At 38.8% G+C, this 26,468-nt stretch overlaps 1 protein-coding gene across 1 annotated transcript in view; it reads right to left on the bottom strand.

Moving 5' to 3' along the window:
* The window catches only part of CABIN1 (calcineurin binding protein 1), a 118,164-nt gene that overhangs the window by 19,650 nt on the left and 72,046 nt on the right, over positions 1-26,468 (bottom strand). Inside the window, exons 30-33 of the mRNA XM_009279975.2 lie at positions 13,748-13,911; positions 11,646-11,742; positions 9,765-10,412; positions 9,233-9,307 (exon numbers count right to left, since the gene is read on the bottom strand). Coding sequence (XP_009278250.1) covers positions 9,233-9,307; positions 9,765-10,412; positions 11,646-11,742; positions 13,748-13,911 — 984 coding nt within the window. The remainder of the gene's footprint in view (positions 1-9,232; positions 9,308-9,764; positions 10,413-11,645; positions 11,743-13,747; positions 13,912-26,468) is intronic.

The raw sequence follows: 26,468 nt of genomic DNA, 5'->3' as shown, positions 1-26,468 counted from the left end.
AAACACATTTTGAAAAACAAAGAAATTCTACAGGAACCTTACTGATACTACTTCTGGAACAGCTCACTGCTCTGGGGCTGTGGGAGAAAGTAACCATCAAATGTTCCATACAAAGGGAAAGTGACAGTCTTCCCAACAGAAGTTTCCTAATGAAAGATGCTGGCACTGCAACTGTTACATAACACTTTCTTGTTTTTTTTAAATTATTCCCATGTCTGAGTTTAGCATCCTAGTGCTCAGAATCCACCTAACAAAAAGGTGCACCTTTTAAAAAGAATACCAACGCATCACCACAAAGCCTGGAAGCTGTCACACAAACTGGCTGAACAATACACCAATACACACAAAACAATATGTGTTTTAATTAAACTATGCCTATTCATACTTTTTTCTCAATCTCTCTGCAGCAATATTTGAAAGCAATCTCATTTGGGAGTTTTCTTCAAGGTACATTAGAACTAGCAGCAATATCCATGATCCAGATTCTGAAGAACCTTGTATTTCCTAAGATTACAGTTTTATATACAGAAAATAATGAAGGTTTATATATATATGATTGAACTGCACTCTAGCCTAACAAAATCCTCCATTTACACAAATGCATGCAGGGGCTTAATGTCCTGCTCTACAGACAGCCATATTCCAGCAATGCTTCCATACACAAAAACATCATTATTGGACCGAGAGAGACAAGGTAGTAGGATGAAAAATATTGATAGACAAAGATAAAAAGTGACTTTTCTTTCCTTCACGTTCACTTAATGATTGCTTTCTGCAGGAGACAGAAGGAGGAGAGCTGTTAATTATATCAAGAATACACCTCCAGGATAGAGTGAGAGGGGGATGCCATGGCAACTGGCAAATGCAAAAGTGAACAAAATGGTCACCCTTTGGTAGGAGTGAGACCATGAAAGAGCTCGTCCTTTTGTCCCCCCTATCCCCACCTCCTCCTTCCTCCTCCTTTCTTGTCATCTTTGCTGCATTAATAAAGCATACAGACAACTCAGGAAAAACAACTTTTTCTGTAAGCAGCCTCTGACGTCTTGATGTGCAGGAAGAAAAGATGAAAATTAGCAGCATGTGGGTGGAACAAAAAGGCGGGGAAAACACATGAGGTAGAACTAGAGATTATTATTTTCTAATTATTTAATATTTTACTTATCTCCTCCCACCCCCAGCAAAGTGCCTTTACAGAAGGCTTTTAGCTGTTTCAAGAGAACAGCTTGGTGGTTTGTTGTTTTGTGGGTTGGGTTTTTTTTAGGTTTTTTTTTTAAGTGAGAATTCGAGAAGAAAATGCTCTAGACATTCAAGGCAGTTCAAACAAGTCACTCTCGAGTTTTCTCCTTGAAGGAAAAAGCCTAAAAGACCGTGTCACTGCAGTGCTGACTGCATTCCACAGCAGAAGAGGAAAAATCCACTGAAGTGCCCTCTAGTTTCACTCACGGAAGACAATTTTTTCTGTTCAAAATAAAATGTCACATTCACTGTAAGGTCCAACACAGAGATTGTAGCATCACTAGCCTGATGCTCCAGAGTCAATCTGAGCACTTTGCTTTTAAGGTTGTGTGCGGTTCCAGCTGCAGACCCCGTACAGCAAGCCCATCACCTTTGATCCCCTAAAATTCTTTAGTACGAGGCTGTGATTACCCATCACCAGCATTGGGAAGATTTAAACGCTGGCGAGAGAAGAAAACCAAACCTCAGTTATCTGTTTTGAAACTAGAGTAGGGCAGTAACAGCAGCACTAAAAGAGTGCCTTTCCTCAACAAATACTGCTTTTATAGAAGAAGCAAAACTCTATAAAATCAGGGATCACACTGGCAGCCCGCCAGGAGCCTGAAAGGCACGGCTGATTTGCATAACCTGATTGTGCCTTTGTGTATATAATAAGATTTACTTGTTTTGATTCTAGTGGCAGCTTCTTCATGAAGCATCACGTTTAATTAGATCTGACACCGAAAGCTGCTGAAGAGTTTTGACTGCAGGTTTAGAAAGGAAACAAGGAAAGCGCTCAAGAGTTTGGCACTAGCCAGTGGAAGAAGGTGGTCATGGATGTGCTACTTTGGAAGAGGCGAGTGAAGCCAAGGGTGAAAGGGAGGATTTGATCAGTCAGAGCGGTGCAGGGAAAGCTCCAGGTTTGGCAGCTGGACCAGGAAAGGGTAGTTGAAAATTTCTTTTCTCTCCCTCACTCTTCAGGGATGAAGTTGGTCCCAGAGCAAGGATTTTTTGGCTAAGGCAGCAGTGAGTCTTAAATAACCCGGAAATGTTGAAATAGTCCCTTCTCATGACATTTAGATGATATACTATGCTGTGAGGAGCCAACAGACATTTCAGCTGCTACAACGCTACCCATTACTAGGACTTTCTACATGCAGCCCCATATTCTCAAGGGTCACAACACAGGGCTAGAGACTTAGTGGCATTTTGGAACTTTGCCTTTGAACACTTTTGTATTTTTAGAGATGTTAAATCCAGCCCTGTGTGCAATGTTGACGTCTGCAATGTTTTAAGCTATTTGTTTTACATAAATTCAGTTCTCAGGATCGGCAATACACAGTACACCCTAACACACAACCACGAAGTTCTACCCGTCCTCTTTAGGCTACCTGTCATGACAGTTTCAACACTGGTGATAGCTGTAATTTTAGTAGTAAGGCATTCAATATTAAGTCCACAGTAATAAAAATACCTTTTCAAATTGCAAGTCAAGAAAAAAAAGAAGACAGATGTGTTCTTAGACTGAAGTATCTCCACATGCATTAATAGAATATTCTGTGCACTATGAAGCTTCATCCTAGCTTGTGCTGCAATAACTTTCCCATGCCGACACATCCTTAACAGTATCACAGACATCATCGTTATATATAAAACGAAAGATTTAATATGACCAATTTTAGGCAGTCAGTGCAAAGGCTTATTAGAAATTCTCTAATTATCTAGAAGCCTCACAACTGCTTTCTGCTAGCACGTCCCCTCTTTGGTCCTCAGGACCACACATTTAAGCTATGTCAAGGTCAAACTAGTCTGCCTCTTAATCTTTCATTCCCCCTCAACAAGGCCTCCTTGGTATTCCATTTCCAGGGACCATTAATTTCATATGAAAATCATAGTTGGCAAGACTAAAAATATATCCTATAACTCAGAGCAATAGCTGACTGCTTTCAGGATCTCTGCAAATCTTTTTGATAACATTCTCAGATGGAGAAAATCAAAGAACAAGCATCCTTCAAAATGCTGCTTGACCACAAAGTGAATTAATCTCTAGTATAACTTTAGTAACTTAGCTACTAATGACACAGTGACCACTACGGGATAGCAATTTCAGCCCATTTGATACCTGTATATCAAAAATCTTGCTCACACTTAAGAACTTAAATAGAAAAGGACAGAAAGAGGAATGACTTTCAGCCACACCTGTTCTCCAGTCCGGTGTGCTGCATGCCCATACAAATGCCTGTGCCAGCACAGAGGAACATATACCATGGCACAGGGAGGAGCAGCCACCAAGGAAGCAGGCTTACTTCTTCTAGCAGCAGTTCTCACCTTAAAGTCCTGATTTAACTATGCTATGTTCTTATGCTATGACTCATTATCATGTCTCCTAGAGGATGTTACTTTAAACAACAACAAAAAAATTCAGAAAACTCCAACACCATCACAACTCATAAGTTCAACCAGAACTACTTACTTTCTTCCCTCAGTTACAAAAAGCCCATCAGATGAGATGGGCTACTGCTCTCCTACCCCTTCCAGCTGCAGGACTACTCACTTCGTAACTTTAAATACTAGCATAAATAATTAAATATCTTTGGAGTCACAACCCCACTCCTGATGGGTCATTACTGGCGGTCATGACACCCTTCTTTGGAAGCTGCCATAGTCTGAACTAAATTTAGGTAGTCTCTGGAACTTTAGTCTCTTATTTTTAAAAACAGTGCAATAGGCTAAAGGGTCAATAGGCAATACTAGAAAATGTGAATATTTGACAAGATATTTTGTTAAATCCTCAGCATACATTAGTTTAGTCATATGATCAACTCAGCGACTTCTACAAGAGCAGTTAAAATATGCAAAAAGCAGCAAACCTAAATTCTTTGAAGGGCTGATGATCATACTGTTGTAACAGATAAAATGGTATTGATTTTCAAAGTGTTCACTGGGCAATCTTCTGTAACACTGAAAACTGATGAGACAATATTGCTCTTGTTCTCTTAACTCTGAGGATACGATAAGAAAGAAAACCAGCAGCATTAATATCAGTGTTTAAGTATGTTGCATCACCACTCTTTAGATTTTGAACCAAAGTGTGCTGAAGTTGACGAATACATCACTTTTTTGAATTATGATTATTAATATAATAATAATTTTGGAATACTGAAAGAAATCTCACAGCAACTTACACTGAATACATTTTTATATCAATTACTCAAATCTTGTCTGTTTATGCTACTCTGTTCCCACACACCATAAAGGATTTTCCGTTTTATTAAAAACAAAAAAACTGCGCACATTTTAGTCTTCCCCTCCATTTCACTTTCACGTTAAATAGTGTTATAAGCTCAGATTTTACTTCACCATTATGATTTAACTGTAAATACTTATTACAGTAACACTTAACCTAGCCTAATACAAACACAGTACAAATTATTCATGAAGTTAAAATCCCCTCCCCCCCAAATATGGTAATATACAGGGATTAATTTATATTGTATTTACTAGCAGCTTTTTCAAACTCACAAGTGTCTCTTTGGTCGCCTCTTTGAATGACTGTTTCAGGTCTTCAGCTGCTTCTGCATTAGACATTAAAAACTCCAAGCCCCCATTAGCAGGATTTGGTAACACAACATAGTGTTTGCTATGGGAAAACATCAATTACTGCTGAAAGTAAGAGTTGGATCCAATTAAGTCTGAGAAGATGCTTCATCGATAAGATGACGCTCAACTGATTTTGTTTAACTGGGAAGGTTCCTCACCACACTAGAGCTCTAATGCTATAGCATTTTATCCAAGTCCGTACTGAGTACACATAGGCACACCTTTCCGTTAAAGGTATTACAGTCTAAGCACAAGCATACTGTTAAGCATCCTGTAAAGACGTTAAGCAACACCTGAACTATGAACAACAGCCACATGTACAAAGGACCCCTTTCTGAAACACAATCTTCTGTCCCTGGCACGAGCAGGGTATGTCGCCACCCTATGCAAGATCTCATGACAGAATATCTACATTAATTTCTTCGTTGATGTGTCATATTTCAATAGAGAATACTTCAATTTCAACAGTTCTCCAGGAGCACAGGAACTTATCGTGGCAAGGTTTTGTACCGCCATCTTTTTCCACCTTCTTCAAAGCTGGGAGCCAACCTTTCTAAGCCACTTCCCCAGGTATTTAGCTGACTTTGCAGAAGATGATGCTAGAGTCTCATTGGCTCAATACATGTTAACATTGCATTGGTCACCAGGACTACAAAGGACTTCTGAAATCAAGTGAAAGGGTCACAGTGTTGCCAAACTATTAAAAAGATTAGATCTCATCACAAAAGTATAACAACCCACTTTGTCAAATTCCGTTTACTGATTGCTGTATTGTTTCCTGCTTATGCCTGAAGAGGCATATAAAAAGATTTCAACAGAGTTGTTAAATATTTAGGTTAAAAACTCTGACTGGTCTGGAAGAAAGTTGAAAAGCCGTAATTCAAATAACTCCTAATTTTAGTAGCACGTGAAAACTTTCATAAAGAAACCATATACTGACTGGAACTGTAAAATACAACAACCAGCAGAGAAATACATACATCAAGGTGGGTTTTGTGTTCACTTTTTTTTTTTGACTGTCAATTTCTTGGGATAAGTGGCTGAAGAACCACAGGCCCTATAAACCTACTCAAACTATCCAATAACAAAGCACTTCTCTGGGCTGCAGCAGCTCTACACATGACATCATTTGTTTACAGAAGGCAAATACTTGCCAATTTTAAATAAAACAGGATTCAGTCTGTTGAAAACAGACAGATGTCTACAAGAGTGGCTATTCCTGTGTCTCCACACTAATTCATAGTGTTATACGAGCAGTAGGACAGCTTCACACGGCTTAAAAGATCCTGCGAGAAACAGACAAAAACGAGACTGCAGTATGTGATAATCTCATTAGCTGGGACTGCTTCCTAAAAGGGAATGCTTACAAGCTTCAAAGTGCATCACATTAAGAGCTATGTTTTATTTCAAGTGATTTAACAGGAAATCTCATCACTTCCAGTGCAATTAAATACTAGCTCACCTATTGTATCTACTTTCAAGATCAGTTTGTGTGCAGGTTTTTCACCATTCTAATGTTTTGCCACATGCCTGAGTAACCGTTGACTTTGCTGTAAGAGCTGGCATAGCGATCGCATACCCAGAATCTTCAAGGAAGCCCAGCAAGGAACTTGGCTGATACATGCAACTTTGTTGAGTAGTTTTTGAAAAGGTAAATACATCCAAAAAGCAAACAGTAACATTACTTTTTAAAGACGTTTATTAGCAAATTCTTTTTATTTTGAAGTCATAAATCACAGTGGGATGACTCCTATTTTTTTCCCCAAGATAAACTAAAAAAGTCTTAACATTCTGAGCCAAGATTTCTTTATTAAAAAAATAAAAATCTGTTAAATACCAGACTATGAGCAAAGAAACACTTCTACTAGAATACCTCTCTTGACACTTCTGTTCATTTCTATAGTTCAATGGAAAAACATTACTGACTTCCTGAGGGGCACAAATTGGAGAAAGTTACTTCCATGAAAATCTAATAAAGAAAAACTCCCTTTACTCTTACATCCTCTCCTATTACTCTGCTGGGAGATGCAATGTATAAATGCACATTTTAACTAGATGCACTGTTAGATAATTTTTCTCTCAGTATTAACAACTGGAAACCTTTATGGATACTCAAGACTCAGACTTTCTACACAGCACATGGAAAAACGCAGCTTGGCGTGCCTCCTGACAACTAAAACTAACACCATTTCAGGAAGAAATTTAGTGTGAAGGTAATCTTGTCTAGAACAAATGCTGTATAACAGAGGCTGCCCTGAGGGTTTGAACCTCCTCTACCCTCCTGGACAAGGCAATAATCACCAATAAAACAATATTCATCAAAATGAGATGAGAACAAGTACCCATAGATTCAAGAGAATACTGTATGAAAACACAAGATTCAAGCTCCACTGGAAGGCACATATCTTAAATGGAAACAAAAAAATATCTGGAACCTTTCACAAAAGACACAGAAATATCTGCTTTTCCTGAAGTTGCAGAGTAGACAGCACTAAACCTTGTTACAGGAGTTGACCTACAGCCTCAATTTTCTTCAGCTCCCCTAGGCAGAAAAACCTAAAAGGAAGACCTCTTAACTCTATATAATACAGAAGGTTCACCTTGTAAGTTCTTCTACTTATTAACCAGCACCTCTAACACAGTTGCGCTTTAGTTCTGAGAAGCATTTGTCATGTACGTTAACACACTGAAGGGAGGACCAGGCAAGGTGCATTATTTGAGGTTAGGTTGAAAAGATCTAAAGAACAGAGGCAGTGTTCTGGTGATAGATACCGAATTTGCTTCAGAAACTAGAAGAATTATCTAAGGTTTAAGAAATGTATTTATTTTGAAAAACAGGTGAATAGGTATTCAAATCCATTTCACATTAAGACAATATTTAACTTGCTAACATCAGAGATGTACCTCCTCAAAAGCTTATGTTTTTGCAAAGCAGAGATGGCTGTATTTTACAGAAGAAAAGCCCCATCCAAATTTGGAGGATGAAGAGAAATTCTGAAAGACTTTTACTGTCCTTCCATTTTTATGAAAATTAGTGCCTAGGCAAAGGGAAAGAATCAAGTGATGGAGGAACAGGCAATTCTTCCCCTCTCTGCAACCATAATGCTTTTTTTCTGGTAACTGGCAAGTTGGAATGCAGTGTGTGGATATCTCTAGGCTAGTCATAGCATGTACTTCTCCTTGTACACTTCTACTGGGTAAGACACATGACAGGAAGATGAAGTTACAGTAGATGATGGGAAGATGAAACAATAGGAGAAGAGATACTTGAGGGACAGAAGAGACAAACTGCAGAAAACCAGAATAAATGTCTGCAGCTCATAAAACAAGTTTGTTCAAGACATTTCTGAAAGAGCTCTACTTTAAATCAGTACTGAACATGATTCAACATATTCATAGTTATCTACCTTTCTTGTACAGAAAATCTTAGAGATGGTTCCTATTTTACACACTTAAGCATGATACAGACCACCACCTGTGAAACACTCAAAGACAACAGGTTTCTAAGTTGCACTGGAATGTTTTTTTTTCCAAATATTTTTAGACAAATACTATTTTAATTACTTTTTTAGAGCTAGCAATCGATAACACAGACTATGTTTTTATAGCATAAAAAAAATGCACAAAGCCCTGAGCAGTATTGAAACACAGACTATTAACTAGGAACATAGATTTTTCTTCAAAACATTTTTTATCTTCTAGTCAAAATCTGCTTAGTAACTGCTTCGTTGTGTGCTGGTGGCAAAAATTACAGAAAGTACAAAACTAGAAAATACTTTGGGGCTTTCAACTGATGGTTTGCTGGCAAAATGAATGACCACTAAACATGTAATTCATTTAGTTTTCTTCTTGGCTTTGATTTCACATTAAGGATTGATAAATAACCAACCCTTTAAAACTCTGTAATTGTTTGCTGGATAAACCCAGAAACTACAAGCTAAAAAACAAACTGAGTAATGTAACAGAGTTAAAATCAGATTCTTAGCCACTCAAGTTGAGAGAAAAGATATTTGGTATCTCTGGAACAGAGTGCAATGTTAGCAAGGGAAAAGCTGATGAGGTTGTTAGCCCTTAGGGATCAGAGAGAAGTAATTACCATCCATGGAATGCTGAGGAATGATGCGGACATTAAGAAAATTGTAGTGTGCCATAAATATTTCAATTTGAAGATTGTTTGGGGTTTCCCCAAAAGCTTTTGAGCACGCAAACTATCCTTCAAGCCTGACATAAACCATCGCAATGACCCTAACAAAAGGGATGAGCTCCCTACACTAATGTGGCCCCACTTATCTTAGATGACAACAATACAAGGAAAGTAGGTACTTCTAATTGCTGCAAACACTCAGTGACAGATTTGATAGTACAGAGTAAGTAATAAAAACATGTTACAAGCAGCCAGGGACTTCACAGAGCTTACCTGTTTCTGTGCTGATGCTCCCATGTGCACCTGGCAAAACTTGACTGCCTGTTCAAGTGCTGCTTCTTCATCCACCTGAACACAGAATCACAACTAATGAAGTCGTAATTACTTAACTCATCTATATATCTAATTAAATTCAGATGAAATGGGGATGTAGAGCATAGGAGTAAGGGGGAGAAGCAGCACTTCTACGGCAGGACAGTGATCTTAAGTTATTCAGGAGTATATATTCAAAGATACACAACTCCCAATTCAAACTAACATTTAACATGAACAAACCCCATGTAATTGGTGTTAATAGCTCTTAACCGATTTCAGAAAGCTAGTTCAAAACATACAGGGTCCTACTTCGCCCTCCCCACCAGTAGTGGTCTTGTCAAGAGTGTGATTCTTTGGGAGATATTTATCTCCCCAACTTTTGAACAGCTATAGGGCCAATTTTAGACTGCTTGGTTTAGTAATTATTGTTATTCTATAGTCATGTCTGAGGTCACATAGAGAAATTACAATTAATGAGAAAATACTCTACCTGTTTAATCAGCATGTACGTTTCAGACATGATCTTCTCAATTTTACCCAGGTCATAGGCCATAACTTTCTGACCTTGCTGCCATACCCGATACGCATCGAGTAGAAGTGTTTTCCCAGACTCCACATCCTCAAGTAATTTCCTCTTCCTGCTTGATCTCTGGACAGGTTCTTCTGTAGGTACTGCTTGAACTATTCCTTTAGCTGCCTGCTGCTGATGTTTTGAGCTAATACTTAGCTCTTCCAAAGAAAGTTCTGGAGTCCGGCTCTCTGGAGCCGGAACTCTCTCCTTTGAGTTCCTGCCAGACTGAAGACGGTCTGGCTCGTTGCGTTTACATGAAGAATCCATTTTTTCAGGGTCATTGGAATATCCATCAAGATCCATTGGCTCAACTGAACCAGGCCTAGGGAGCTCTTTAATTTCCTTGTCATTCTTGTCCTCTTGTTCCAATAGGTCCATAGCATTGGGAATTTGTCCTTGGGTCACTTCCTTTACTCCATTTTCAGTACTATGTACAACTCCATCCGATAAAACTGGCTTTTTGGGAAGGACATCTTTCCCCTCTTCAGCACTAGTTTTATTAGAGACGTCTGTTGTCATCCTTCCTGAAGCAAGGTTAGAAGACTTGGAACTCTGATCTTCTGAAACCTTAAAAAAAGAAGTCATTCTTCTCTGTTATTATTGAAATCAGAAAGCGTTTGAGCACAGCTATGACTACCATGAATATTGACAATGAGTACCTGTACATTACTGTCTCTGCTGAAGAAAATGCATTTATTCCATGTTCATTCTTGTTTGTTCCTGAATATTAATTAATCCAAGCCACAAGTCTTACAATTAAAGTATTTTAATCAGTGAAAACACCACAGAGAAATCAACAGCACAGGCTGAACCAAAGCCACAATGGTTTTTTTTCCCCCACTACTTCAGTCTACACTATGGGATCCAACTAAATGAAATCCAAGGTTTTAATAGCACAAAATTTTCTTCTCATCTATTGAAATCAAAACTGAACCCGTTTCTTTTGGCAGCTGCAGATCAACCTCAAATTTAAGAATCTTCCCTTTGGTTGCTCTTACATAACTTTCTTCTTGTTAGTAGATCAAGAAGTACGCTAAACTCTCCTATAGTATTTTAATTTTTGTACCTTTACTTTGGTGATGGCCCAAAGGTAGAAAACCTCAGTACATCATCTCTTCTTTCAAAAATTGCTAATGATACAATTCTTCCATGCAGATTTATGAACAAACTATTTCATACACAAAGTTCCAGTGTTCTTAAGGATGTTTTCATTTAATTTGTTAAACCTACACTCTGTTAACTTGGAAAACCCTTAGGAACAAATTCTTCCTTGAATGTGTTTACCAAATAAACTTCCAATTTCCAGTTATCTTAACCTGGAAACTGATTAGTCTCTATATGACTTTTTAAAATTAAATCTAAATTACAATTAAATGTAATAACAGGTGTGGTGCTGTCAAGGACCAGCAGTTAAAAATGGCTAGGCATGTAATATCTAGTTGTCTGGTTCTGTTTTGCAAGAGGAATCTTAGTTAATTTTAAAAGGAAATTTCCAATAGACCCCACCTGGAAAGCTGTTCTTATACCCCATGTAACTACCATAATTTGAAATTTAAGGGACAGTCAAACCAAACTTACTGCAATCCATTCTCAACAACTGTATTTGTTACTGGATTTCAAAAACAAAAAACAACAATGCTGGAAGAAAGTTTTCTCTGTGGTTGCATATAAACAAAAGATATTAGAAATAAGTGATAATAACATAGCCCTTCAGCCTCAGGAGATCTAAGGAATGAGTAAACTGAACCTAGAAAAATTTAATTGCTAAATCAATGACCATTAAATGCGCTGCTGCCTTACCTGTGTCAGATCGTTCAGAGTGTCCTCCAGCACTTTCACTGTAAGCACAAAGGCTTGTTGGGCCAGAACTTGGCGATCTGCATCACGCAAGTATTTCCTGTGCCGCAGTAAGATAACAGAAATTAAGCTAACTGCCGAAAACTTGTAGGACTTTAAAAGCAAGAACCAGCACATTAAAAAAACAAAAATCAAAACCAACCAACAAAAAAACCCCAACACAACAATTTTAAAACAAGTTAGAAGAAAGCACACAAAACATATACAGTTGCATATTGAAATATAACACTTTAGCTATGTTTCCCTCCACTTCTCCCCTCCCCACAATCATCAAAGATGACAAGCATGAAGCAAAAGATAGCACTATCTACAAACAGAGGGAAGGGGAGAAATGGAAAAAAACTAAACCAAACCAACAAACCCAGAGCAAAACAGACAGACAGAATTACAATTTTCTTATATCAAGCCTTCTGTGTCCCTCTAATACCAGCTTTTTATTCAAACCTTTTCTTGAAAAAGAGCGTTAGTCACACAAAGCTATCTTGAACAGCCAGGTGATTTTCATGTTCTGGATACACCATGCATGTGAGATTAAGGACATGAGCAAATCCTTTCTCGTTGGTCATACCAGTTGCCTTTGAATCTAGGTTTTTTAGAGCTAAAACACTGGTGTGCTAATACCTTTTATCCTATTTAGTATTATTAAAAAATATCATATGTGTAAAACTTATTCACCTATAGCATGGTTACTTCAGTGTATTCTGACACAATGCTTTAGTCCACTTTCAAGGAAAACATTTCCAGCCATCAATCCCACCTAATCGAGTTTGACGGAAAACTGAATTTCTGTTTCAGAATTGGCTGGTTTAAATGAGAGGGCTAACAATCAAGTAAGTAATTTTGAAGGGTACTATTTCAGTCAAAAAGCCAACATTTTTAATACACATATTTTCTCTCTACAGTATTACATTAAATTGGTAATTTTATGGTTTGCTTTTCAGACAAAAGATACAAAAACCTGACTCCTCATTTGTTCAGTAATAACTAAAGTTCAGCTAAAACCGCCCCATTTTTAAAAATAGGGTTGTTACAGGCATATACCAGACACACCCAGAATATTTGCATTTATAAGTTCCTGTAACGACTGCAGTTCACCATGGCTGGCACTGGCTGATCCAACATGTCCAATTACTTGTTTGTTAAATTCAGTCTAGACTTATAAATAACATAATATTTTTAGTACAACTGTGGGCTTGCTTAGGACAGAATTTAAACCTTCTATGGTCCAGTACTTCTGATATGCTAAAAGTCAAAAGTATTTTTGGCTTCAAGTTTGCTGAACATGTGGTGACATATTCCCAGACATACTACGATCTATGCAAATTCACATGCACTCACACTCAAAAACACATGAAGAAACCTTCAATGCCTCCAACTTATTGCCATCAATCATTCACTTCAATTTCTTAAGCGTTTGCCAGAGACTAATTTCAACATTTCCCACTCGGCAAGCTACTAGAATTTTACCTCAATTGCTTCATTGTTTTCCTTAGATGTTTATTTTGGTCTGCCCATTGATATGAATCTGTATATAGCTCACATTAAATGGCTTCTTTTTTCTTAAATAAGGTTAATGCAATTAAAATTAGATCACCCCTGAATAGGATAAGCTTTTTAAATAGCATCAGCTGCCAATAGGCACATAACCATTGTTCAGTCCATCACGGATTACAGGAAGGCAGGATGCCTGGGCCGTGACCTCCCCACTGGACATAGCTCTTATGCAAGAGGCCAGCAGAGGGGTGCAGAAGTCACGATGCTCTGTTCCACCAGTGACTCCCTCCACATGACAGAAAACCTCTGCAAGTCTGCTAAGGCACCTGTATGGCTGCTCTGAGTTTCAAGAGAAATGCAGAGAAATTCTAGATTCTATTATGAAATTGTAATCCTGAGAAAAATTAACCATCACTCCACTATATTCCCAAGGAAACCTGTCTAAAGACTTTTTTCTTAAACTAAGAACGTCTTTAAATAAAATAGTTACACAGTGAACAAAATATATTCAAAGCTTTACGAAGTAATGGATTAAAATAAATATATCATACTTTCCCTGATCAGGGGTCCTCTGCAGCATAGATGAGACTTTCAGCAAGGTGTTGTAATCCTTTAGTTGTGACAGCACATTTAGCAGTAAGACAATAGAGCGGTTCATATGAGATGCAAAACTGCCCGGGCGGTCGATCTCATCCACGGGGATACGCCAGATTCCCTGCAAAGAAAGGAAAAGAGGAAAACGCTAAAGAGGGATCCAACCGAAAAGGACAGAAATGTTAAAATATGGGTCAGATTCTGCAGCATACTGAATTTCACTGAGGATCAGGGAATAATGGACAGACAAATGCTGTGGTCCTTCAGACAGAGAGATCTGGATTTAAAGTCAACTGATTCCTGCCAGTAGCAAAAGAGGGAGGCTTGCAGAAGCCACAACACACCTTCTATATATGCTTCTGAACTATTCCCAGAATAAAGCAAGCAAAGCCTAAATTATATTGTGCATTTTCCTTAAATGCCTGTGAACACGCCTTCCTAAGCCAAAGCTCAACTACCATAAAAAACAAGGAGTAACTTAAAATAAGTTTTCCTGGCCTGAAAGCTGCTACTCTCGTGCAGCCGCAGCAAGTTTCTATCTTCAAATAATCTGTTGTTTAGATTAAGACTAAATGTCTTAAGAAGTTAGTTACTGCCTTGATATCAACAGTGTTCATCATGGCACTAACTAGTCTGATTGGAAGAATCAGGTTCCTCAGCAGTATCCATTTTCCAGTGGCAGATTCAAATACTTGTGTATACATCCTGAGCCTTCTAATTAAATTTCTGGGACAAAGGAATCTTTGGGGAGCAAGGCTGGAGACTGACACAAAATATAATTTAATTATGGTTAGTCAGCTCCGATTTTGTGATGGCTAATAAATCTAAGGAGATTTTTTTCAGGTGTTTAACATGGATGCTGTCAACACACTAGTCAACCATATTTGAAAAAATGGAATGCAAATACTACTATATTTGCATGCTAGTGTGTAACTTACATTATGACCATTCACAAAAACTGCTGTTACATCAGTGCAAACCCTTCCCTCGTGTTTTATTCAGTTCTGAAACTTGTCCCGTAGCAGCTCTTTAAGATAAAAATCCTCTGGTCATGTATACCATTTTGTGACAATGCAGGAAAGAACAGTCTCATTGATAGGAGTACCTGACCAAAAATGAATTTTGTTTTCCAAACCTGTTCAGAGAGCAGGATATACAAATATTTACTCTTTTATCCTTGTTTACAGGTCTTGCTTTGATATTTTTAGCTTTACTTTCAGTGCGAGCAAAATTCTTCAGAACTCAGTGCAAGGTGGAAGCAAAGAAAACGATGACTGCAATCATAAATGACATTTGACCACAAAAGAAGCAGATACGTAATTGGCCTGTCTACAACAGACCCTCCCCCTGCACGTCTTCAGAGAATCTGCAGTTCTACTCCATAGGATGTATAAGAACTTGGGAAAAAACAACACACAAATATCAGCGTTTTTAAATAGGAAACAATGACTTCAACTAGATATAATGCACAGACTGTTCTGCCAAATTTTCTTACTTCTGCTTTTCCTCATGGTCTCTACTCTTACTCCCTAGTGATCACAGAGAAAGCCATTTTTCCTCTTTGCTCCCTGAAGCTTTCTTTCAAACTTTTTTTTGTAGCTTCCCTTTTCCAGGAAGTACCTAAAACCACACCATGACTGACCCCTGAGGCACAACCGTCGCTTCCTCCTACCCCCAACTACCAACGTCCACAACTACCTTCTGCGGCTTGGTGGCAAAGATCTTATCTGCTCATGCAGCTCAGTAGCTCTCAAGCACATACAGATCTTGTAGGTAACAGTTCCGTAAAACAGCACATACTTTATTTAAAGAGAGAAGCTTTTTCTTCCCCCAAACTATACAATGACTTTCCTTTCAGGCTACAGATGAAACACACACATTCGGGAGCTGATATTTTTTGCTTCTCTGCATGTATGTAACCTGGGTTTCTGCCAAATCCTAAAACAACTGAATGCCTCATAATGGCACCACATTGCAACAATTTACTTAGCCAATTTAACTATACAAAACAATTTATGGTCAACTTAGATGCATACTGTAGGAATGGAAGACAGCCAATGTGTAGGTTCCTGGTCTTTTTCAGCATTATCTTATCCTTCATTTGAATTAGGCAGATCACTTGGTGGGAGCTTTCGAATACTGTATCTGGAATCAGTTGAAAATAATTTTGCAGCTCCTTCTCACATGTACTGCGTATACATTTTAATGCTACCCCGGAAATTACAATAACGCAGTAAAACAGTCTGCAATGACAGAAAATGCTAACTGCAGCTAGAAAGCCGTGAAAGTGACAAAGTCCATCTGACAGAAACAAAGTTGCGCATTTTGGGGAATGCTGCTCCTCTGTCTTTCTACAACAGGGCACATCGGAAGAGCTTAAATTAAAACTCCCATTAGAGGTGTTTAAGTCTTCTTTATTACTGCAATTGCAAAAGGTCTGATTTTAAAAGGAAAGTCACTAACTTTTCATGTGTTGACTTGCAGTTTTACAAATGCAAAACAGCGATAAATAAGATTACTGTCCTATGTTACATACCTGCCTGTTTCACATGCAGCCTCAAGCCGAAAGCAGAAAGAAACCTGCCATCAGGAGTCAGAACAATCTTCATTCCACCCACTGTGATTTTATTAAGCAATATGCAAAACACTGATGTTAAAGTGAGTTTATCAGAATGTATTTCATGAGTGATGTTGAATTCTTTTTAAGATTGCAATTTGAGTGAGAGACTAAAGAAACAGTCTCATTCAAACCTCTCCCAAAGAGAAGTTTAACTAAGCCGATCAGGCATGAATTTTTCCTTCCTAAGTATCAATAACCTTCAGGAAGAATATTTCTGAATTCAGATCATATACTGCAACTTAAAAAAAAAAAAAAAGCTTAGCATTCAGCTTTTTAAACAAAACTTAAGAAGATACAAATGCAAAGCTTGTAATGAAATACCTGGGGAGGAGAACTGGAAAACATTACTCAGTTTGACTAAAACTAAAGTTTTCATATCATCATTTGAAAATTCAGATTTGTTAGCAAAGTACCTCCCTTGAAAGTACACACACAGAGGAGTGCAGATCCTTGTGACAAACGTTTGCAGTTCTTTGAAAGGTTTTGTTACTGATCATCACAGCACTCAGGCCACTTGACAAAATGTCTCCAGCTCTGGCCACCAAAAGGATTTTAGGTCCAACGCACCGCTCCTGTTTGCTGGCCACCATTCCTGCAGCTGAAAGGTTCTCCTCCCTTCTGCAAGAGCCAGCAAAGCTGTTTACACGAAACCAGAGGAAGGAGTGAGACGCTTCCAACAACTCCAAAATGCCTCTGAAGATCTAAAACATCAAGCTGCTCACCATGCCTTCCTGGCTAAACAAACACTTTGTAAGAGCTGGGGGCGGGGGAATCAAGCCTGATATGCACTGCTAGAAAAAAATAAATCTGGGAGTACGAGAAAATTCTGTGGATAACTTCATACTAAATTTTACATTAAATATGAAACTGAATAATGAAATCAGTATACCATATTCCTGGTGACACTTTTAAAATTTTTTTCAGCTTGAAACTTGCTGCACAACCTCCCCTTGCAGAAGAATTGAAGACTCAGGGAGGAGGGTGAGGAGAAGAGGACCATGCTGCACAGGGTTTTGTGAGCATGAGCTACAGCAGTAGTGGTTACTTTCTAGTTCAGTCACTGAAAATAGAAAGGAAGGAAGTGCTTATTATTCCTCCACGCTGCTTACTCCAGAACTTTACGGGAGGGGATTCCCTGGGGTTTAGGAATGCCTCTCCGAGGAGGAAAGGCTGACAGTTCTCAACAAAACTCAAACTTCTCTGGGGATGGCTGCTGCTGACACTGCAGAGCTTCAGAGTAAGCCATTTTCTAAGCAGAGATCAAACTTTACTCTCCCAGTGCTCCATGATTTCTCTTCTTAACAAAATGGAGAAATGCTAGTCATACTTCAGATGATCCGATTCACATGTAACAAGCAAACACATAAAACTACTGCTACAAATAAAGACCTCCAATTACTTATTCTCTCTTTTTTTCTTTTTTTCCCAAGGGTCCCAGAAGTGCAAGTTGCACCACATAAAACAAACTCAATTCCACTGCTGCCTTCAAGTGACCAAAGCAAAAACAAACACTTCTTCGACCAATATTTGCCAATCTCAGTAATGTCCTATTAAGAAGGGCCTTTACTAAAACCAAATCTAATTTAAATATTATTTAAACATTGTTATAAAATATTTCAAAACTAACAAACCAACTAATAAAGTGGTGCAGGGATAATAATAATGCAATTAATAATAATAATAATGCAAGAACCTACACAATATTTTAAAATCAGAAGTTGAACTAAGCACAATTGCATAATCCCTGGAAAGCCACATTTTCCTAAACATTTTTATTTTTTTAAGTCTATGCTTTAATACAGGGTTAAGCACAACATACTGAAGTACTACTAGCTTTACTCATGTCCTCTCTTCACAGTTATCTAGGTCAACATAAGATCTTGCACTGGGGGCCTGAAAAGGAAAGGAATATGGTTCAAGCTGCATGGTTTCAACACACAGGATTCAAAACCTCCCTCTTTTCAGCTAAAAAAGTACAGCACAGACCCCTGAATATCCCTGCTCCTCTCCGTAAGCATCGCGCTGTTTTGTGTTCAACTCGGCAAGCGTGTTTGCTTGACTCAGGACTTCCTGCTAGTTCTGAGTGCAACCATTAAAACTGCTGCCCCCTCCCCCACTTAGCAAATTACTAAATCACCTTTTCTCATCCAATCTTAAGATGCTCACGTCTCTCATTATTTTACTGTCACCTGATTTTGGCTTGTCTTCTTTGCTACAGACAATTCTATTATTTTTCTTCCTCAATTCCTCATGTCATCCACACTGCTATTCAGTATGTAGTGGAACAATTCCACCTCTGTGAACAGGAATGCGGGTGGGTACAAAAGTATTAAGAAATGAAAGCAGCTATATTCAGAATATTAAAATTATTAGCTGCAGGGACTTGTGTCATCAAGGAAAAAAAGCAGCCCCTGCTTTCTGTAACTCAGCCAATTTCAGAAGAATCTTACAAACAATTCCAGAGTATTCAAAGCAGCACTCCTCTTGTCTGCTGTTAGTCTTGTTCACGTTTTACAGTAACAGAATATAGAAAATAGTATGATAATGAATAAATTACATTTTATCAGCCTGGAAAAGGAAACAGAAATAAGGCAAAACTGCAGCAACTTCCTTTTAATAAGTCAGTACCAAGCAGGATTACAATTCCTGGTCTACAAGGTAATTATTTTCTATGTTTTTTTTTTTTTTTTAATTTTTTAAATACACAAATACACACACTTGGAAGTGAATAAACAGCATGTATGCTTTCTGGAAGAACTGTGGAATTCTGCAGCATTATTTTAGTGAAAGCAGCATGAAAAATACTGACAAATGAAAATGCTCCACATGCTCCAGTTATCATATGCTGATAAAGAAACATAATGGACAATTTTCACCTCTTATTTCTCTCTTCAAAATACAACATATTTGCAGAGTCTTAGATTTCAGATTTTTCAATTTCTAGAACAATCATTTTACAGTTGACTTGACATTAAATTGGTTTTAACCCTATGAAAAGAACACCCAAGCCATACCCACTTGGAGAGACTATTATGTGTAAGCATGAGTCAGGGACATACACACACGAGGCAGGGAAAGGGAGTCATTTCCTCGCTGCATAAGTAATTATAAAACCAGAAATGCCTTGTTAAGATGATGAGTTACAAGTTCAGGTGGAATTAGTGAAACAGAAACTGAGGTCTACAGATAGCCTTTGTAAAACATTGGGTTTGGCCATTTGCCAGGCAGAATCTAGAGGTTTTTGTTCACTGGGTCAGGAGGCTTGAGGAGTTTTTACTCAGATGGTTCCCATGTACCATGTGATTTCACAACGATGTCAACAGAAAGTCACATCGTCTCTTTTTAAAGGGAAACAGCTAACTAGACTATAAAAAAAGGAAGTAAAGAATCCATTCTACTCCGTGGCTGCAATGGAAAGAAAGACAGAGAAGAAAACAAAAAGGAGCAACAGGCCGTCCTCTTAAAACCTGTTTTGAAGGTGCAATCCTGTTCAAGCAATGACACAGCTGCGTTCCCTCTGGAGCTCTGCAATGGTGTGCCTCAGGCAGACATCACCCACTTGAAAATCCAGGAAACACAGGAGGAGTGAGCATAATGCATCATCCCCTGGATGAAGACGACTGCTCCCTGCACTAACTTTTCCAGGTTAACACTAATAGCGCCGGAGTATCCTTCCCCAGAGTACTGTAAGAAACAATCCTTAGATTCCTTCTTGTCTAGCCCCGCATTTCTCTACTCTGCAAATCCGGGGTGCTAAAGCACAGGTGAATTTGAAGATATAGATGAGGAACATGGATTATTTTTTTCTTCTGTTGCCAACATTAAAAAAAGGTTCCCTTTTGGACAGCTGGACAACTCCTCAAGCTGGAAGGTCAGTTATTGATAAAAACACTTTTGGACAAATTAATTATGTACATTTATTGTCTTTGCTCCAGAAGTTGCTCCCTTTTACCAGCTGTATTTTAGGAAAGAGAGAAAAACGGGTTAGGAAAGGAACAAAATTATCAGCAGTAAGTTTCGTTCACTGTGTCCTGCAGCCAATCCAGGGTTTAAAGAGGAGAGAAAGCGGCTTGCCAAAGGGATGCAGAAGAGCAGAAGTCACCTAGAGATTTAGTCAGGCACTTCTACCTATTCAAAAGAAAACACTGAGAAAGATGTCGGCTCACCCACGTTGGGATTTCTGATTCTGCCTTTGTTACTTCAGTATCTTTTTGTGGGGTAGCTTTTGGTTTATGTCCTGTCCCTGTCTGAAAGAGTCTGGAATTCTTTCTTTCGGAGGATATAAAGCATAGAAATCCAAAGAATACAGAATGCTTCTAGATCTTCTAATAAGCAAATAACTTGATGCAGAAACCTAATGAAAGAATATGAAACCCTTGACAGGAAAACTCTTTACCAGGATTTTGCATTTCTTCAGGCATTCTCAGGGGTCAGAAGCAGGAAGATTTCTTTACAACCAAAATAAATGGTTAGCTGGACACATCTAGAGAGTGACAGGGGTCCTGGTTTTGCCTAACAGACAGCCTTTCATTGTTTTAAGAGGATTTTTCTGCTTAAATCTTTTCTGCATATCTGCTACAACCAGACTGCCTGGCATCAGATGCAAAATGGTACTCAAAGCTAATGAAACAAGCTTGGTACAGTCCATCCATCTGCCTGGAAGTGGGCAGGCTCCTGCATTAGCCCCCCTGCAGACATCAGCAAACTCTCTTTTTTCCACAACATGTGGGATTCATTTAATCTAACTCCACATGTCTATGATATAGACACACACATTTAATGATATGACCTAGAAACCTTTTACAGAGAGAAAAAGGCGTTTAGGGGGATGTGGCTCACCTGAGCTATTATAGGCTTTACCTTAGGATGAGATGAACTACACGCTAGAAACGACTATCTCCCCTGATGCAAAGGACGATAAGTAAGTCATAAAAGATGATGAATGTAAAGGGAGATAAATCCCAACTGGCAAGTCTGCAGGCGGTTCTGGTCTCTATCAGTGGCATGCCAAGGTCAAGCCCCACTACTCATTCTCATACCTAAAGGAGGTGCTGCAGAACCAGAAAGAGAATTGAGGCTAACACAAGGCTGGGAGAAGCTGTCGGTTCCCGAGTTCCAAACAGAGAGAAAGGCAAGTTTCAGAATCGTGAGATTTTTCACCTAGACCCCTACACTTCTGTAACTAGAGTGACCATCCCCATCTCCCCAGAGGTTACAAAGTAAACAGCTAGTAACATACATGCACTTTAATTGGTATTAGATTCTATTTGGCAGAGGCAGGGTTACCTCAGCCTAATTTTAAGAAAATTAAAAATTGCTACAGAACACAGAACTGTTGACTATCATCCTTGCCTATCTCTGGTAACACCCAAAAATAGTGAACCTGGCACAGAGTATTACTAACGTTACTCTGACAACAATCCTGCCCTAAAAGAATACAAGAATAGTACAGCATAACAAAGCCTAGGTATGAAGAAGAGAGATTAGAAATACCTAGCATCTAATGCAGGGACAGAAGAGTTAAAGTCTGGAGATAAGTCTCAAATGTCTCACGCTCCAAAAGGTAGCCTTTCCACTCCTCTAGGAATAACAACAGAGCAATGCTTAAATGGAGAAGTAACTTAAACATAAGACATGTTCAAAAGGATGTGCAGAATGATACAATCTGTGGAATGTCCAAATGGGCCAAGGGCAAGGCAGCTGCTACAAGCAAAAGAGATTTTTCACAAGAACGTCAGCTAATTTTCAAGTTGGGTGGATGAGTGCAGCGAAGGAAAAATGCTAAATCTTACTTACCTGCCTTACAGACACCTAAAATTGTCTATCTCCAAACAGCTTATACTGATTCACCTCCATCATCTAGTGCAGTATATGCGATACTAGAAAGAAAAGGAGGACAAGAACTTCGTAACATTAAGAGGTATTCTAATTATTGAGATTCAGCACATTGTTAATGTAGAATTATGAGTCGTTCGGAGATTCTTCATGCTGAAACACTGCCATAAGGGTTTTCTTCTGGTACAGGATGCTACCTTTTACTATTTCAGTAGGCTTGAAGGATTTCACAGGATTTGAAGAAACACATTTTCACTTACTTAAATATCCAAGTTCTAGATGTAACTTACTGATTACCCAATACACAAAATGTAAGTGATTATCCTTTTAATAGCAAGACAGTCTCCACATACAAGATTCAACTGATTTTGAGCATTTTAAACTAGGCTGTCAGAGTGCTAAAGTTCTTTTACCAAAATATTCAAATTTTTATGCCAACAAAACCTGCTCTTCAATCCTACATCCCTTACTTTTGAGCAAACAAAATGCTTAACTGCCCACTCCCACCCCACAGCTGACATCCAGCATCCCTGCACTGACAGCACGGAGTGTCTCTCAGCTTTTAGACTCTCTTCTGCATAATGACACACACTAAAATATCAAGATGAGAAGCTATAAAATCCCAGTGTTTGCAAAATATTTCAGCATATTCATACAATGCTTAGAAAAAGTAACATCATCCACCTGTATGTCATACAAATATATTGCCAAGTTAGACTCAAAATCTCAGAAAATACCAAAAGCTAGAAGGTCTCAGGTTAGATCAGTAGTGCAGAGGAAAATGCTATCATTTCAGAAAACAACACTGATCAAGCACCTGATGTTCTTTCTTGCCAGCACCAAACCACTAGAATACATGGCATTAGGAGATCCTGCTAAAAGAGATCTTTGAGCCTGGAGGAACATAAATCAAAAGGTCCAGAGAACAATTGCTACTAGTTTCCATCACAGTTTTTGTAAAGAGAAAACCCTCTAGAGAAGTATCACATGGTGGCTCATAAAATACAATCAAGTGATAATCTTTAAAACTACTAGAGAAGAGCTTTCAGCTTAATTTCATCTTGATACAAAATTTCATCTTCGTATAAAATTACCTAGAAACGTTCTCCTTACAATATCTTTTGGCTAAGATGCGTCGTTCAGACACATGAGTTTCTCTTATCTCAAAGCATTGTGAGTGATCATGCAGCCACATCATCTAACTTTGGGGGACCACATAAGGACTTTTGAAAAGAGTACATTTTTCCTCAGCGACCTGTTGGGCATAGCTTCTCTCGACTGACCTGGTAAGTATGAAAAAGTAAGTAGGTTTGGGTTAATGCAACACAAAACCAAACAGATTTGTGTACTGTACGTACTGCAACTTGGTCAGGAAAGAGCCATATCGTCACTAGGAGGTGACATATCAATATGTGGTTGTAACGACTACCTCTGGTTGGGTACTGGCAATGTTTCATCAGATCTTCATTAGAGTTGTTATGACCTCAGACTCATGTTTAGTAGCTTATGAGCCACAGCCTTCAAAATATACATAGGTAGGGTTTCTGCAGCTTATTTGGGAACAAATCAAGATTATGGAAAAAGCTAATAAATTTCACCGAATAGGTTGTGAAGTTATTTACAAAAATTAAGACAGCTGCATATCAGAATGTAATGAAGAACTGTCAATATTTTTAATAGCATGAATATAAACAAGTACTACCAACCAGGAGAAAACATAAAATGCTATACACACCAGGAATGGTACTAAAAAAAAAAAATTATACTCAACTGTTCACTATTAGCCATCAAATTCTAAAAGCCGTTTGGAAAGTGTCAAGAATGGCATGTTCCATCACCGGCTGGTATTTTGGTATGTGCACACAATCTGGAAGCACAAAGAAATACTTGCATCTTTCATCAATGTTGAGAAGAACAAAAGCAATGGAGAGCTGAACAAAATTTTAAACTCCGCTAGTGTTCTGACAGAGATAAAATGACAGGAGCTAGTGAAAAAGCCTTTTAATCTCAAATCAGAATCCTGTAAGATCTGACTAGAGTTCTCTATTCCTTTTTTTTTTAATGCCAGTTTTATAAAGATATGCATTTGCAAATACACGACAGTTCATATTTGAAGGTCACAGTTCTGTCTGAGGTTTCATACTGGCTTAGGAATGACAAAAGTACACATCCTGGATTTCAAACTGTTTGTCAGCTGAAGGTAGGTAATAAGAAACAAATATCCCATATTAGCAGTTATGAACCAGAAAAAGACATATGCAGTGGTAAACAGGAGTCAAGCCTTGGAGAAGACATACTCCTCTCAAACAACTAAAGCTACGTGAGTTTGCACATTTCATCCTCACCAATTAAGATCTTCAAATTAAGTTATTAGGAGCTGACAGATAACTCATTTCATTACCTCTTCTCCCCCCACTACAGCAGTGTCCATAGAACACTTCCCTTCTCTGTCCAGCAAGTGGAGGCCCTGAACGAGTCCTGACTGCTATAAAAGGCAAAAAAATCTCTTACTGTTATACACCCCATAGCTAACCTCAGAATATCTTTTTTCCTCTGATACAGGAATTCATGCAACAAAAAGAATTTCATTAACTCTGTTATTCAAGTATTTTACCTTTTTCTTTTTGGGGGATGGGAGGATGCATGTTAACACCTAATGCTGTCTTGCTTTCAGAGACTCCCAGGGCTTCCTCAGCAATACAGGGTTTAAAAACAAACAAACAAAAGTAGTACTTTATCCAATTATAAGAGTTAGCGGAAACATCTAATTCAAGTAAACATTTAGGCAGCAGCCTGCCTAGCACCCCAACTAAAGTTGACTGATCTTTGATAACACCAGAGGAACAAGACATTGCAGAGAATCTATAATTCAATTACCCTATTTACAGTAACGTAAATCACAGTATACACAGGGGATCTTCAATATTCAACCAGCAGCAATACTACAACAGCTTAATCTAGCACAAGGCATGGCAGTGACTCAGTTAGCTAGGCAGAAGATGGTACAGTCTGCTGGTGTTTGATTTCAGGGACATTGCGAGATAGGAATTATTTGTTTGAGACCAACCAGAGTAATTATTGAGGGGGAGGAGGAGCGAGGAAGGCCTCAACATTTAGAGTATTTCAGACTCTGATAAAGATGCTAAAAACACACGAAAGTCCTATTATTGAAAACAACCAGAACAGTATCTGGATATTTGAGATGTCAACCTGAATATGCTCCAATAAAAAAGACACATCCTGCAGCTTCCTGGGTAATAAAAACCTCCACAGCATATGCTTGAATTCCTAGATCTCCTAGATCTGCTTCAAGCAAAATACCCACAGCACACACAAAAATCTGCCGTTGCACAAATAAACACACGCTGCAGTAAATTAAAAAAATAGAAACATGAAGCTGCCACAGCCAATGCCGCAAACAGCATGTGGCACTTGCTTTATGCATACCACCAGAATTTACTGCAATTAAGACATACGTTCTAAAATTATAAACATGTGACCAGACAAAGCTGACTAGTTTTAACAAAACTGCTAATTAAATTGGAATCGTCTTATCCCCTCTCTCTCTCTCTTTAGCTGAATGAAGCAGCGACCGCTACAGCATAGTAGCTCATGCAAAATAGATACTGAACAACAGGCTTTTCTGTTAGGTCACCGTTAAGAAGGGAAATCTCCAGTGTGAGCCTGGCTGCCGTAGGCAGAACAAGCAGAGTGCACACCAGAGATCACAGCTGGGTTGCTCTGTGCCAGACATGATTTTTACAGACCTACCGTCTCTTTTTTCTTCTAGACATGAAAGCCTCCCCTTGCAAGCGTTAGGGATGAATTGAAAACGAGGGTGCTAAATAATTCATCCCACTAAGGGGGTGGAGGAAGGAGACCGAGAAATCCCAAACAATGCAGACAGAAGAAAAGAAAAATCCCTCACCCTTTCGTCCCCCCTTCCAAACTTCTCTCGACTCCTCCGTTTCCCATCGCTCTCAGGATTTTCCTCTGTGCAGCAAGCAGATCTGTTAGAGCCTCTCACCGAAGGCGAACCGAACTAATGAAATAAGTATTTCCCAACCACGACGGCAAATGTCATCAGAGCACATCTCCTGCCTGCCTGCGCTGCCGGCTGCCTGCTCGGCGCTGTGGGTGAACCCTGCGGACGCCCGGAGCTCGCCCAGCCCCCAGGCAGCCCAGCCCAGCCCAGCCCAGCCCCGGGGAAGGGATTCCCCGCG

Source organism: Aptenodytes forsteri, unplaced genomic scaffold (genome assembly GCF_000699145.1).
Source record: "Aptenodytes forsteri isolate BGI_AS27 unplaced genomic scaffold, ASM69914v1 Scaffold323, whole genome shotgun sequence".
Classification (NCBI taxonomy): domain Eukaryota; kingdom Metazoa; phylum Chordata; class Aves; order Sphenisciformes; family Spheniscidae; genus Aptenodytes; species Aptenodytes forsteri.
This window is presented reverse-complemented; position numbering and strand designations above follow the sequence as displayed.